We start from the raw sequence: 13,395 nt of genomic DNA on the forward strand, positions 1-13,395 counted from the left end.
TAAACAGCCACACAGCACAGCTGCCTGGCTATCCTACCTGTTTTAAAAATATATACTCCCTATAGTAATCAAAATACTTTCTTAATATGTTTTGATATTTTTTTCTAAAACAAGTCATGTCTCTACCCATTGCAGATTAAGTAGTTACACTGCTGTGAATATCTGGCTCTTACTGAGTTTATCTATCTCATGCATTCAAATCCAAACTAATTCTGATAATAATGTGTCTATAATATATATATATATATATATATATATATATATATATATATATATATATATATATATATATATATATATATATATATATATATATATATATATATATATATATATATATATATATATACACACAGTGTTAGAAATTTGTCTCGTGCCATTTTACATACTTGTACATATTTTGGAGTCTTTCTCCCCAGGCTTCTTGCTTAAATGAGTTACAGACAGTTGATCTATCCTAGTCAGCAACCTGAATGACTGAATGAATAAATAAATAAACACATTAAAAGGGCCAGTCAATAAAATAAATAAATAAGCAGTGAATAAATAAATAAAGTATGCTGCACAGAGCAATACTGAATTCTAGAATCCAGTGCATACCACTGATGAGGATGTAGTGGTCCAGAAAAATATGTAGCAGTTGTTGCCAAACTCACACTTGGAGCTGTTCAGTGTATAGCAAACAAGTAACCTTAATTATTTTTCAGTGCTGTATAAAAATAATACACCAACATAATATACTCAATTTCACACCCACTGTGGGCACATCAGTTTAACAGTGTTAAAACAGAGGTGCAGGGACAGCTTTCAAATCTTTTAAATCACCAAGAGACGGACAGCACAAATAAATCTACTGTGGAACTCAGATAGCTGAGTGTCACAATAAGGAATTCCTAAGTACTTGTTTTTCCCCCAATACATGTCCAGTCCCAAAAAGATGATAACTGCAATGTGTAAAATCATTCTGAAGGCTATCCCATTTGTTAAAAATATGCAAAACAAACCAGCTTGGTTCATATTTTCCTCAAGAGCTCACTACACATGAATGAATCACATCTCACAGAAGTGCCTGATACGTATAATCAAAAGGCTGAAACAGAAAATATTTGAAGTACTATATCCAAAATGGAATATTTTAAAAGATAAAAAGATCACAAACAGTAGCATATAAAAATGCCATAGCACTGACACTATCGCAGTTACAAACCAGTATGACCACATAACATTTATATAGGACAGCAAAGCCCCTTGTACCCACCATGTTGGGAGAGGTATGACCCCAAATGCTAACTACTTAAGTCATTCATACTCTGAAGCCATACAACCTTGGGCATTCGTGCAATACAGAGTTTCCGAATAATCTAAGTACTGAACTAATTTGAACTAATGTGTACCTTGGAAAAATAATTGAATAGTGTGGAGTATAGGGTCATAGGCCCTTATATGGACTGCATGTAGTTTAAGTAGTTTCTGGTTTCATCTTTTTGTCACAAGTATGAGCAGTAAAGAGAGATGAGATAATAATCAACATATAAAAGGGGTATCTTTCGATATCTGAAGTTCGACATCCATATATAAACATCCACTAAAAAAAAACACACCAAAAGCTAGGTCTCCTATATTGTCACTACCGCTTCCTAACTCCTTCCACCAGAAAGACCTTAGCCTCCTCATACCTTCTCCTCCTACCTTCTCTCCTCTTTAATATATGGTGCCCCCCTGCTTTCCAACCTCCAACTAGGATTACAAACCAAACTTGATTCCTGTTATAATAAAATCTGCAAATTTGCCACCAACTCCAAAAACTCATCCAACCACTGCAACTCCCTCAAATCTTTACAGTGGCTAGAGCTTCCTAACTACCTGAACTTTCTTAAACTCACCACTGCCCATAAACTTGTGTTCAAGCCATCCAACTGCCCCACTCTCTCATCCGCCATAACCCCATATGTACCCTAACCATTCACTCCGATCAGAAAACCAAAACCTCTTACAAATCCATAAACCTTCCCAGCTCCCTGGACAACTTCTGATATCATATTCCATAGCCAACTAAGGAACTGACTCCCCCCATCCCTTTGCAATACCCCAAACCACAACACCTTCAAATCCCTCCTACACACCTACGTATCCTCAAATTGGATATGTCCCTGCTCTACTCCCGCTTGAGTCCATCCTCCTCCACACATTCAGCAGCCAACCCTCTTCCCTCCACCAATAACTCCACTACTAAACTGTTATTTTATTCTCCTCTTCTACACTTTTATTAGAGTCTTACACTTCTGAATTAGTTAGTACCACATTTCTGTAAAAAAACAACTAGCCTTTCCGCCACTCTAAAGTATACTTAAAGACACTCTGTAACACATTCACCTCCTCCCACACACCCTGTCTACTATCTACATGACACACTCATCTTCTGTTAAATACTTCTCTGCTTCCCTCTACTTTTGAAATATATAAATCCTAAATTCTCCAAATGTTTATTTAGTTACAGACTAAATATGTAATGCTTTGTCCAACACCTCTACTGCTGCTATGTATTCAATTGTATATACTTTAAACCTGTGTACTTTATTTTACTCTGTGAATAATGTATATACCTTGCTTGATATGGTGTTTATAATTTTCTTTGAACTTGTATGTTTGTATTCAATTGTTTATGGAGCTTTTCTCCCCGGGCCTCCACTGAAAATGGGCTCTTCTTGGCCCAGTGGACTTCCCCGGTCATCAAACTGAAAATAAATAAATCTTATTGTTAATACAACAATATACCATTTCATTCAAGTTGGAGTGTCTAATGACCTGAGAAAGCAATGTATAAGGAACCACAGTAGTTTTACCCTTACTCGCTGTAAGAGTAGTGTAGAGTAAAGTAAATAACCTCTGGTCTACTTCACATGATGATAATGATGGTGATCTTTCTCTGTCTATGTAATTAGCTAAAAATTGCTTTACAAAAATCACTCAGAATTACATAACAGTTAATTGTTAGTCAGCAGTGTCTCATGGTATGTTTTTTTTACTTAGTCAACAAAAAAGATAATTAAAATATAAGTAAATTAGTTAGATGCCCTCGAGCTGAAACTAATTCATGTTGACTCTATGGGTAGGCCATATAGGGTTCTTGTGGCATATAATGGAAATAGATTCCCAGGCTTTTCTTCAGCGCAGATACTGCTGCCGTCCAGTTGTGCCCCAAACCCAGGTCTGTCAGTAGGTAATCCTGAAGTTTAACCCCTATGCTATTGGTCTGGGCAATAAAAATATAAAATTTGCCATTTAGTTATAACACTTTTTTTGCAGCTATAGCCTATTCGCATCTAATGTGCTGTTGTTAACCCAGCACGTGGCACATTTTCCACTTTCTTGACAGCAGCAACTTGCAGGAGCACTTTGCTCCTTAACTAATCCAGTAGGTAGGAGACACGAATGAAAACTGACTACAGGGATTAGCACATAACCATTTATTTATTTAATATATATATATATATATATATATATATATATATATATATATATATATATATATATGAATAATACAATAAAAAATACTAATTGGGCACTTGTTCATTTGTATTCAGTGGGCATGTAATTAGTACTTACAACAGGCTTTTAACAGAGCAAGAATGATGCTCAGTTGTTCTTGCCTCAAGACAGCATACACAGAAATACCTCTAGCTGGTGTGGATACGCCACACAATATAAAAAGTATTAATGAAAAATCATCACAAAAGACATTTAAAATATGCAAATGTCCCACACTATTAGTGCCACCCATTTTCATCATCATTCACTGTTTTTAATACTTTTAAGAGTTATAAACACAATTTCATGTTTACCTATGAAGTTCTTCTTCTTCTCTTCTCTGATAAATGAGACCTTCTCTCAAAATGGCTGCTGTGTTCAGTTTAATTGGTATATTATCCACCTAGACAAAAAAGCAGGTTAATTTGTTAATTAACTCTGTATTCAACAAACATCTTGACTTGAGTTAGAACATTAACCCTTGGAACTTTTTCACCCCTAGTATTTTGATTAATCTGATGTAAAAGAGGAGTCAAAAATATATTTGCCTGATTTCAAGGCAGTTTTAGGTGAGAAAATACTTAGCACTTAATTCACAGTTTGCTGGTATAAAAATGTAACATTAGGAATGAAAAGAAGTGATAATGGAAGAAAGCAGTTTGCTACAGAAAGTGTTATCTAACAGCACAAAATACAAATTCACTGACTCCTAACATGGCTTGAATGGACCAGCTGATAAATGTTCCTTTCTATAGTTCGCTCTATGAAGATGATTTTCATTTTTCTCTGCCTGTATCTCTTTCTTGCAAAACATATCAGTTGCTGGAGCTATGCATGTATTTTAGTATTATCCCATCTCACAGGAATGATTTTAATCTCAACAGAGCCCTAGAACACTAAGAAATAATTTATTCACAATACCTTGATTACACTATCACAACAGTTTGTGCAGTGAAGATAAAGAATTTGCAGCTTAGTTCAGGACCCTTAATAGCAGCTTATGAAAGTAGCAGGCTGGCAATTTCAGTAGGACAGCAATAAGTAAATACAACTCACTTTGCTATTATTTATTTCACTTTTATCACAACCAAACTTCACAGTTATACACATAAAGCTGCTATCTTTTTTTTTTCATGGGGGGGGGGGGGCAAATGTCACACAATCATTAAATGAACTTTAATATACCTTTTTAAGGGGCAGTGCATGTATCTGAAAGCAACAAGTTAAAACACATTTGTGGTCATTATTTCCTTTAGTTTCTTCGCAATGAAATATCAAATGTGTACACAGAAAGGGGTTGCCTTTAGGGGAGGAAGGCTGTATCTGAAACAAAAGGTAATTACATGATCGCTGTTAAATGATCACTGATGGGGCTTGTCAAAGAGAAGCTGTACATGTCTGACAGCAGCTTGAATTGCAACACTCAGGGCATTATTTTATTCACTTTTTTCACAATCAAACATCAGAGCTGTACATGAAAGTGGCTATGTTTTGGATACAAGCTATGAATGAAAGCAACTGAGCAGTTCCAAGATCAGTGTTAAGTAACTATTATATTTTAGGTGTTTTTTTTTTTTTGTCTTAGGTTCATATATAGGTACTAGGCAATAAGTCTACAAACCATTATAAGCTTAGCCAATAACCCACTAAGACTTTTGAGACCAGTGATAGTTTTAGTTAAGAATATCAGTGAGGTGTTCAAACTGAGTAATATATTTAGAGAAATACATAGTAACAGGAGCTTTATATTCAACAATGGGCCTGAAGAAATACAAGTACATCGGAATTAAGACTTCTTTGGATCCAGAAGAGAAATCTTTGGAAACTAGATGAGCCAGACAGCATGCTTTCCTACCTACTGTGGAGACATGATGGTCAAAAGATAAGGAGATAACACAACTGCCTTGATCTCTTATGACAGTGTCAGACTGGAGGGGTGTGTTACCTTTATGGTACAGAAACATTTCTTACATTTAATTTGAGACCATTGTCCTTTCAGTAATTCTTAACATGGCCCAACCCAAGTTGGGACAATTAAGAGTCAGTGGAAGATTGAAAAACAACTTCCAGTTTAAAGTCATCTGCAAACATAGATCATCAAAGACTAGGACTGATGGCATGAATGTCTGAAAAACAGATATCAGATATGAAATAGCCCAAAACAGAATTTCAGTTTTTTTGAAAACCATAAATTAGCATCCTTGCTCTAATACAATATGATAGCTGACAGACTCTGACAACCACAGAAGAACTGGAACCTACCATCCTCATACCTGACGTTGGGTGCCCTATCCATTAAGCCACATCTGCCCAAACAACATCTAGCCCCACCTCCCAAGACAATCACTATCTCCATGCATGTTGACCAGAAACACTCTCCCAATTAGGCTCTGCACATTTCTTTCTCCATACTAGGGAATTGCCCCAGTGCAGTGTGGGGGCAAAATAGCCTGGGAAGCCCATTACAGAGGCAGCTATTAGTGTTGGGTGTGCCAGTGCCTGCATCCCAGTAATAAGGGCATATGTATGGACTAACCCTATACCATGGCCATGAGAACAAGCTGCCAGTGTCACTGAGGAGATTCACAACCCTTTCCTCCTGCAAGTTCGTGTTCTAGTACACTTGCTAAGGAAGGCCTTCACCAGGCAGTGGCTTGATGAACCAAGAGTTCATCCCAGGATACACATTAAAATGCTGCCCTTCCTTGAAAGAATTGTAATAGTATGTGTCCTGATTTGCTCTGCCTTCTCCCCAGAAAGGGCACTCCCATCCTCCCTCTATCAAGCACTTGAGCCAAGAATCAAACTTAGGTCATGCGGACCAATCATCTGTCTATCACACCAGAGCTGAAGATTACTGTTAAGCAATTACTGATGTGGCTTGTGGTGGCAGAGCATATGTGTTCAACAACAAGTTTAAATACATTCCATTATTTCTTTCACTTTTATCACTGTCAAATATCAGTGTTGAACACAGAAAATGACCATTTTTGGTGAGGGAGACAAGCTGTGTGCAAATGTAGAGAGAAAGTATATTATCAATGCTAAGTTATCACTGATACTGTTTGTGTGGCATCAGCAAACATGGCTGTTAGCAACATGAATGCATCTTTTGTCATTAGTTATTTTACTTTCATCACATCAAGTATCAGAGGAGCACACAGAAAGTGTCTAAGTTTTGAAGAGGGGGACAGTTTTTTTTCTGAAAAATGACTTTTGGTCTTGCTTGATCACAGTTTAGCACTCACTGATCAGGTATGTTAGTGTGTGTGTGTGTGTGTGTGTGTGTGTGTGTGCGTGTGTGTGTGTGTGTTTGTGTGTGTGTCACAGTCCAAAGAAGTGTACGCTATAGAAAAAGCTTTCTACGTGGCCCACCTCATTAGTAAGGGTATCTCATCCAGGGACAAGGAGGTCATAACATTCCTGTATTCTTCCCTTATAAGACCCATTATTGAGTACAATGCCCCTTTTGGCATGTACCTCACAAATCACATCCAGCAGCTGGACAGACCACAGAGATTCCTCACCAGGAGAATCCAGGGCCTCAAACATCTACCCTACACAGATAGGCTAAAAGCCTTGTCCCTCTACTTAGTCTCATACAGATTCCTCAGAGGTGACCTCTGTTTGGCATACAAAGCAATCTCAGACCCCGCCTTGATGGGACTGCTGCATATCCGCAAGTAAAGCTACACTTGAGTAACCCACATGTGTGACCTCAACCCGGTCTGGGATATCAATAGGAATCAATAGGAGTTGTTAGTGGGACATATTTCTGTCCCAGAGACTCCCCCTTCTGTGGGACAGACTCCCCTCTCTATGTCAAGCAGAGTACCTCATTAACCCTTTTTAAGTGCAACCTGGATAACTGAATGGGGAAAAGAAAATACACCTCTGGGATTCAAAAACCTGGTGAAACTTTTGCAGCATATATAACCAACTTGAGAAATAAGGCAAAAAGCATGCAGATTTGGTGATTTAAGAGATGAGTTGATAAAAGACAGGCTTGTGTATGGTATTAAAGATGATACAGTGAGAAAGATTTGCTTTGAGACAGTGATTTAAATTTGAATAAGGTTATAGAGTTTTTTTCAGATATACAAGCTTACAGAAAAGCACACAAATATGCTTACAAGTGAGCAAAGCACACACATGGCTTCTCCTACTGCTAATGTAGATAGTATGCAGCACAGGTCTATATTATATCATTGACCGCTTAACTTGTCGAACTCCTAAACGTCGACCGCTAAGGGTTGAAAACTTACAATGTCGAATGGCCAGTTAAGCGACTTCTTTCATTGGGAAAGAATTCACTTGGCCATTATCGGGAATTTGCCCTTTCCCCAATATAGAGCAATCTCGGAGTTGGTATATTTAGTTAGGGGGATGCGGAGGATGAAGCCCCCCACTTTGTTACAGCTTGGAAGTTTATGTTAGTTTGGCATGGTCAAGCAAATTCTTTCCCAATGAAAGATGTCGCTTAACTGGCCATTCAACATTGTAAGTTTTCGATCCTTAGCTGTCGATGTTTAGGCGTTCGACAAGTTAAGAGGTTGAGGATATAATATAGACCCTGCAGCACATGGTTAAAACATATAGGCCTAAGTGTGGGACAGCTTCAGTGAAACCCAGAGCCTTTCTAGCAAAATCCAGAGCATGTTCAGTGAAGCACAAGGGTAAGTCAGCTAAATCAAAGAATGTGCCCCCACCTAGCCTCATAGTCAACTGGCGTAATTGTGGTGGCAATCATGAATCTAAAAGAGAAAAGTGCTCAGCTTTTGGTCAGCAGCGCAACAAGTGCAAAAAGTGGAATCATTTCAAAAGGTTTTGTAAATGAAAAGAGAATCATTCTTTCATTAAAAAAGAGCATTCAAAGAGGCAAGTTGATCAATTAGAAAGCTGTGACCCTACTTTTTATGTTGATGGTGTGTCTGTGCTTGGTGAACCAGTCAATGCAATAGATATGTGGGCAAATAATGAAGTATTTTGTACTGTTTGGATTAATGGGAGACCTATGGAGCTCAAAACAGATACTGGTTCAAAGTGCAATGTTATATCAACAGAAATGTTTACTAGAGTAAAAACTGGTGAGAGGCTTGATTTGGAGACGTGTGTGCAGCTTGTTGTTTATGGTGGTGAGGAAATTCAAACTGAAGACTCAGTAGTACTTTCATGTTACTCTGTTGGGAACAGCTATGATTTGCAATTTTACATAGTCAAGAGACATGTACAGTCACTATTAGGCCTTAGAGACAATTTGAAAATGGAACTGCTTTCACTTAATAAGGAAGTCCACCATGTAAGCTTGAAGGATAACAACTCTAATTTCACCCAGAATATTTTTTTCTGATTATGCCAATCTTTTCAAAGACAAACTAGACAAACTCTCAGTTGTGTACTCCATGAAGCTAAACCCTGAAGTAAGCCCAGTCATCAGACCAGTATGGAAAGTTCCAGTAGCTATAGAACAGAGTCAAAGCTGAGCTAGACAGAATGGTGCAGCAAGGAGTAATTTGTCCAGTAGAAGAACCTCCCTGTGGTCGAGTGACATTTAAACACATGCAGGTAGGTGCGTGCATGAATGGGTGTGCCTTCTTTGAAGGTTGGGAATTGGGCTAGCAACTCAGCACCATAAAAATCCACTGCCAATCATTAGCGGACTGGAGTTCAACTGTGGTGGCCCCTAACTGGGAAAAGCCAAAAGACTTTAAGAAGAACCAGCTGAATGGGCATCCTCCATGGTGGTAGCTCATAAGAAAAGCTCAGATGATATTCAGAATATGTAATTACCCAAGAAACCTGAGCAAAGCACTAAAATGACCTCATCATCCAATGCATACAGTCGAAGAAGTCACTGCTCTTATGCCAAATGCCACCATTTTTTCTGTCTTAGATGCAAACAGTTCATTTTGGCAAATTTTGCTTGACCATAAATCCTCATTGCTAGCTACATTCAGTATACCATTTGGAAGGTACAGATTTCTGAGAATGCTATTTGGAATAAATTTAGAGTGCAATGGAGCAAATTATTTCTGGCTATCCATGCGCTATTATAGTAGATGGTATTCTTGTAGGAGGCAATGGTGAAGCCAAACATGATGCAAACCTCAAGAAAGTTCTGGAAAAAGCTTGTGAAGTCAATCTTAATCTGAATCCTCCAAAATGTAAATTCAGGCTATGAGAAGTTACTTATGTTGGTCATTTGTTTACCATTTCAGGCTTAGGACCAGATCTGTCCAAGCAAACAGCAGTTCTTGAGTTTTCAGCTCCAGACAATGTCCAAGCCCTACAACGTTTTCTTGGCATGGTCAACTATCTAGGCAAGTTCATTCCAGATTTGGGCCAACTTTCAGCACCGCTAAGAGAGCTGACACACAATGATGTATCCTAGTCCTCATCAGAACAACACCAAAGAGCATCTGATATCCTGAAATAGAGACTTGCTAGTCCACCTACTTTTAGATACTATGATGTTCACAAACCAGTAACTATTTCCTGCGATGCTTCTAAGACTGGTCTTGGTGCAGTCCTTCTTCAGGAGGGTAGACCAGTAGCCTATTCTTCGAGAACTCTAACCAAAACTGAGATGCAGTATGCTCAGATAAAGAACTCTTGACAATTGTGTTTGCATGTTCGCAATTCCATGATTATATTTATAGGTTCATAGGTAGGTACTAGGCTATCGGCCCTAGGGCCTATACAAGCCCAGCCAAAAAGGTACCCTGGCTTTTGCCACCCAAGAAAATTATTTTCCTGTGCCACTGTCAAGCAGAGCCACAGAAGTGATCCCCGGGGTGAGTTTCCTATTTCCCATCCAATCATCAAGATTTTTCTTGAAGAGTACTAATGAGGAGCTTTGTTTGATATAGATAGATAGTTTATTCCAGAGTATGGGAAGTCTCTGGGACAGGAATCTATTCCTCCGGCATGTTCTGTTTATTGTGGTGACAAGGTTTAGGTCCCTAGAGCATGTAGCTCGGAGGGATTGGGACTTCTTTAAGTGGAGCATGTCCAACAGCTCTGAGTTTGACATAGCTTTGTATGTTAGGCAGAGATCACCTCTGAGTAGACAATATGCGACAGAGTAAAGCTGGGGTTTTTTGAGATGGTCTGCGTAGGGCATCTGTTTGAGGCTGTTAATCCTCTTTGTGAGGTATTTCTGCGGCCTTTCCAGTTGTTGTAGATGTCTTGTGAGATACATACCAAAAGGGGCATTGTACTCTATAATGGGTCTAATGAGTGATGAGTAGAGGGGAACAATGACCTCTTTTTTTCTGGATGAGAAACCTTTTGTGATGAGGTGTGCCACGTAGAAGGATTTCCTGACTACTGTGGCAATGTGATTATCAAAGTAGAGACTACTGTCCACCTGTGTCCCTAGGTCTCTTATTACACTTTCAGTGTTAAGTATACTACCGCCTATGTTGTAGTTCATGGGTACAGAGTTTTTACCAAAGGGGATGACAATGCACTTTTTGGCATTGAGCTTGAGGCCATGGCTTTGACACCAGCATCTGTCTCAGTGAGGCCCTTTTTTAGGATGTCCACATTGTTAGGAGTTTTGATTATTGCTCCTAGTTTGCAGTCATCTGCGAACTTCATTAGACAAAGACCTTCTGTGTTAGCCTGGACTTCAGAGAAGTAGATACCAAACAGGAGAGGACCCAGGACTGAACCCTGTGGTACTCCACTTGTCACTGGTCTGAAGTCAGATTTGGAGTCTTCTACTTTCACAGTGTGGGTTCTGTCAGTGAGCCAGTTGGCAACCCATCTTGTGACATAGGGATTTATACCTAGTTTAGTGAGTTTATCTATAATTCCAGAGTGAGGGATGGTGTCGAAAGCCTTGGCAAGATCTAGATAGGCTGTGTGAACCACCTTACCCTCATCTACGGCTTTGGTGACTGCTTCAAAGAAGTCTATCAAGTTTAGGAGACATGATCTGCCTTTTACAAACCCAAACTGGGTGGGGTCCAGAGTTTGGAGATTACCAATGTCTTTGTTTATAAGTTCCATGGCCTTGCAGACCAGGCTCATCAGGCTAATGGGGCGGTAGTTCCCAGGGTCCATGGTGGCTCCCCCCTTGTGGAGTAGGATAACCGTCTCTGTGTGCCATTCAGTGGGCACAAAGCCTGAGGTGAAGCTATGATTGAACATGGTACTTCAGTGGGGAGCCAGTTCATTCTGTAGTTCATGTAGAACACAGCCTGGGATGTTGTCTGGTCCCATGGATGCTGTGTTCTTGGTTTTGGAGAGTGTGTTTTTTACCTGTGCAGCTGTGATTACAGGAACGTTGCATTCATTATAGCCGACCTATTCAAATCGACACTGATTACCAACCTTTAGTCACTGTTTTGAAAAAGCCAACGCACAGAACTTCTGCAAGATTGTAACTCATGATGCTCAAATTGCAAAAGTACAATTTCAATTTTGTTTACACAAATGGCAAACTTCTTTATCTTGCTGATACTTTATCCAGATCACCCCCCCCCCCAAAAAAAAAAAAACACCGAACAGCTTGAAAATGAGAAACCTGATTTTGAAGTCATGGAAGTGAGAAATCTTTCTGCCATATGTCTTGATGAGCTTAGAACTCACACAGCTTCAGATCCAGTTCTCCAGAATTTCAACCACTTCATCAATCAAGGATGACCGTCAAAGCAATCTTGTTTACCAGTAGACATGCAGCAGTATTTTCCTTACAGAGCCAAGATTTTGTCTGACAATGGTATCATCATGAAAGGTCCAAAAGTGATGGTTACAAAATCCTTACAACAAGAGTATATTAAGATTTGCATCGTGGCCACCCAGGAACTAATTCTACCAAAAGAAGGGTGAGAGGGTGAGAGGACTAGTATTTTGGCCTTCTATGTCAAAAGAGATTGAGAATGAACTCTCATCTTGTTCTGTTTGTAATAGTACTAAACTGCATCAACTAAAAGAACCACTTCAGTTAAGCCAGGTTCCTGAACTACCTTGGTTGACAGTAGCTACAGATATCTTTGGATGGAATTGTCAACATTGTTTGGTATTAGTAGACTCTTATTCAAATTAGTTCAAGACTGACCTGCTTCCTAACCTAATGTCCAAAACTGTAATTACTAAGTTGGAGAGACATTTTTCTGTCCATGGTAGTCCGCACAGAGTCATTTCTGACAACAGTGCACAGTTTACAAGTCAGCAGTTCAAGAGATTTGCTGAAACATGGGACTTTGTTCATATTACGAGTAGTCCTGAATACCCGTGTTTAAATGGCTTGGTGGAACGTGCAGTTCAAATTGCAAAACAGCTGTTAGAGAAATCAAAATGAGACAATGTCAATGTTTTTATAAATCTCCTGAATCTTAGAAACATTCCTCGCAATAACCATCTTGGTTCACATGCCCAGGGACTTATGTGGAGACAAACCAGAACCACACTACCAGTCATTAGCAATTTGTTGGTTCTATGTGCTAAGAACAACAAAGCAGTGAAAGCTCAACTCCTGAATAAGCATTTTTCCCAGAAGTCCTACTATGATAACACCAGCAAACCACTCAATCCTTTACAAGAAGGGGAGATAGTGAGGATGCAGACAGGATTGAATTTGTGAAATGTTTGTGTTAAGAGCTGAGATCATACATTGTGGAATCACAGGGAATAGAATTTAGGTGGAATTGGAAGCATTTATTACCGGGGTCTGAGCCAGTATTGCAGCATCTTGCCTATAATAAAGACTCTAGCTCTCAGAGTGACTTATCCAATGTTCCAGTACCAGAGGACATTCCTGCAGATATCCCCATTCCTGAGAATATCCCTGAGAGTCCTAAAGCAGAACATTCCCCAGTGACTGTCCTTGTTGCTAAACCCAGTCCTAAGTATTACATT

General features: G+C 39.1%; 1 protein-coding gene across 1 annotated transcript in view; it reads right to left on the bottom strand.

Moving 5' to 3' along the window:
• CFAP99 (cilia and flagella associated protein 99) overlaps nucleotides 1–13,395 on the bottom strand; it is a 1,556,346-nt gene that overhangs the window by 555,884 nt on the left and 987,067 nt on the right. The window contains exon 10 of the mRNA XM_044062893.1: nucleotides 3,843–3,931. Within this exon, the coding sequence (XP_043918828.1) occupies nucleotides 3,843–3,931 (89 nt within the window). The remainder of the gene's footprint in view (nucleotides 1–3,842; nucleotides 3,932–13,395) is intronic.

Source organism: Protopterus annectens, chromosome 2.part1, assembly GCF_019279795.1.
Source record: "Protopterus annectens isolate FY-2018-M chromosome 2.part1, PAN1.0, whole genome shotgun sequence".
NCBI classification, from domain to species: domain Eukaryota; kingdom Metazoa; phylum Chordata; order Ceratodontiformes; family Protopteridae; genus Protopterus; species Protopterus annectens.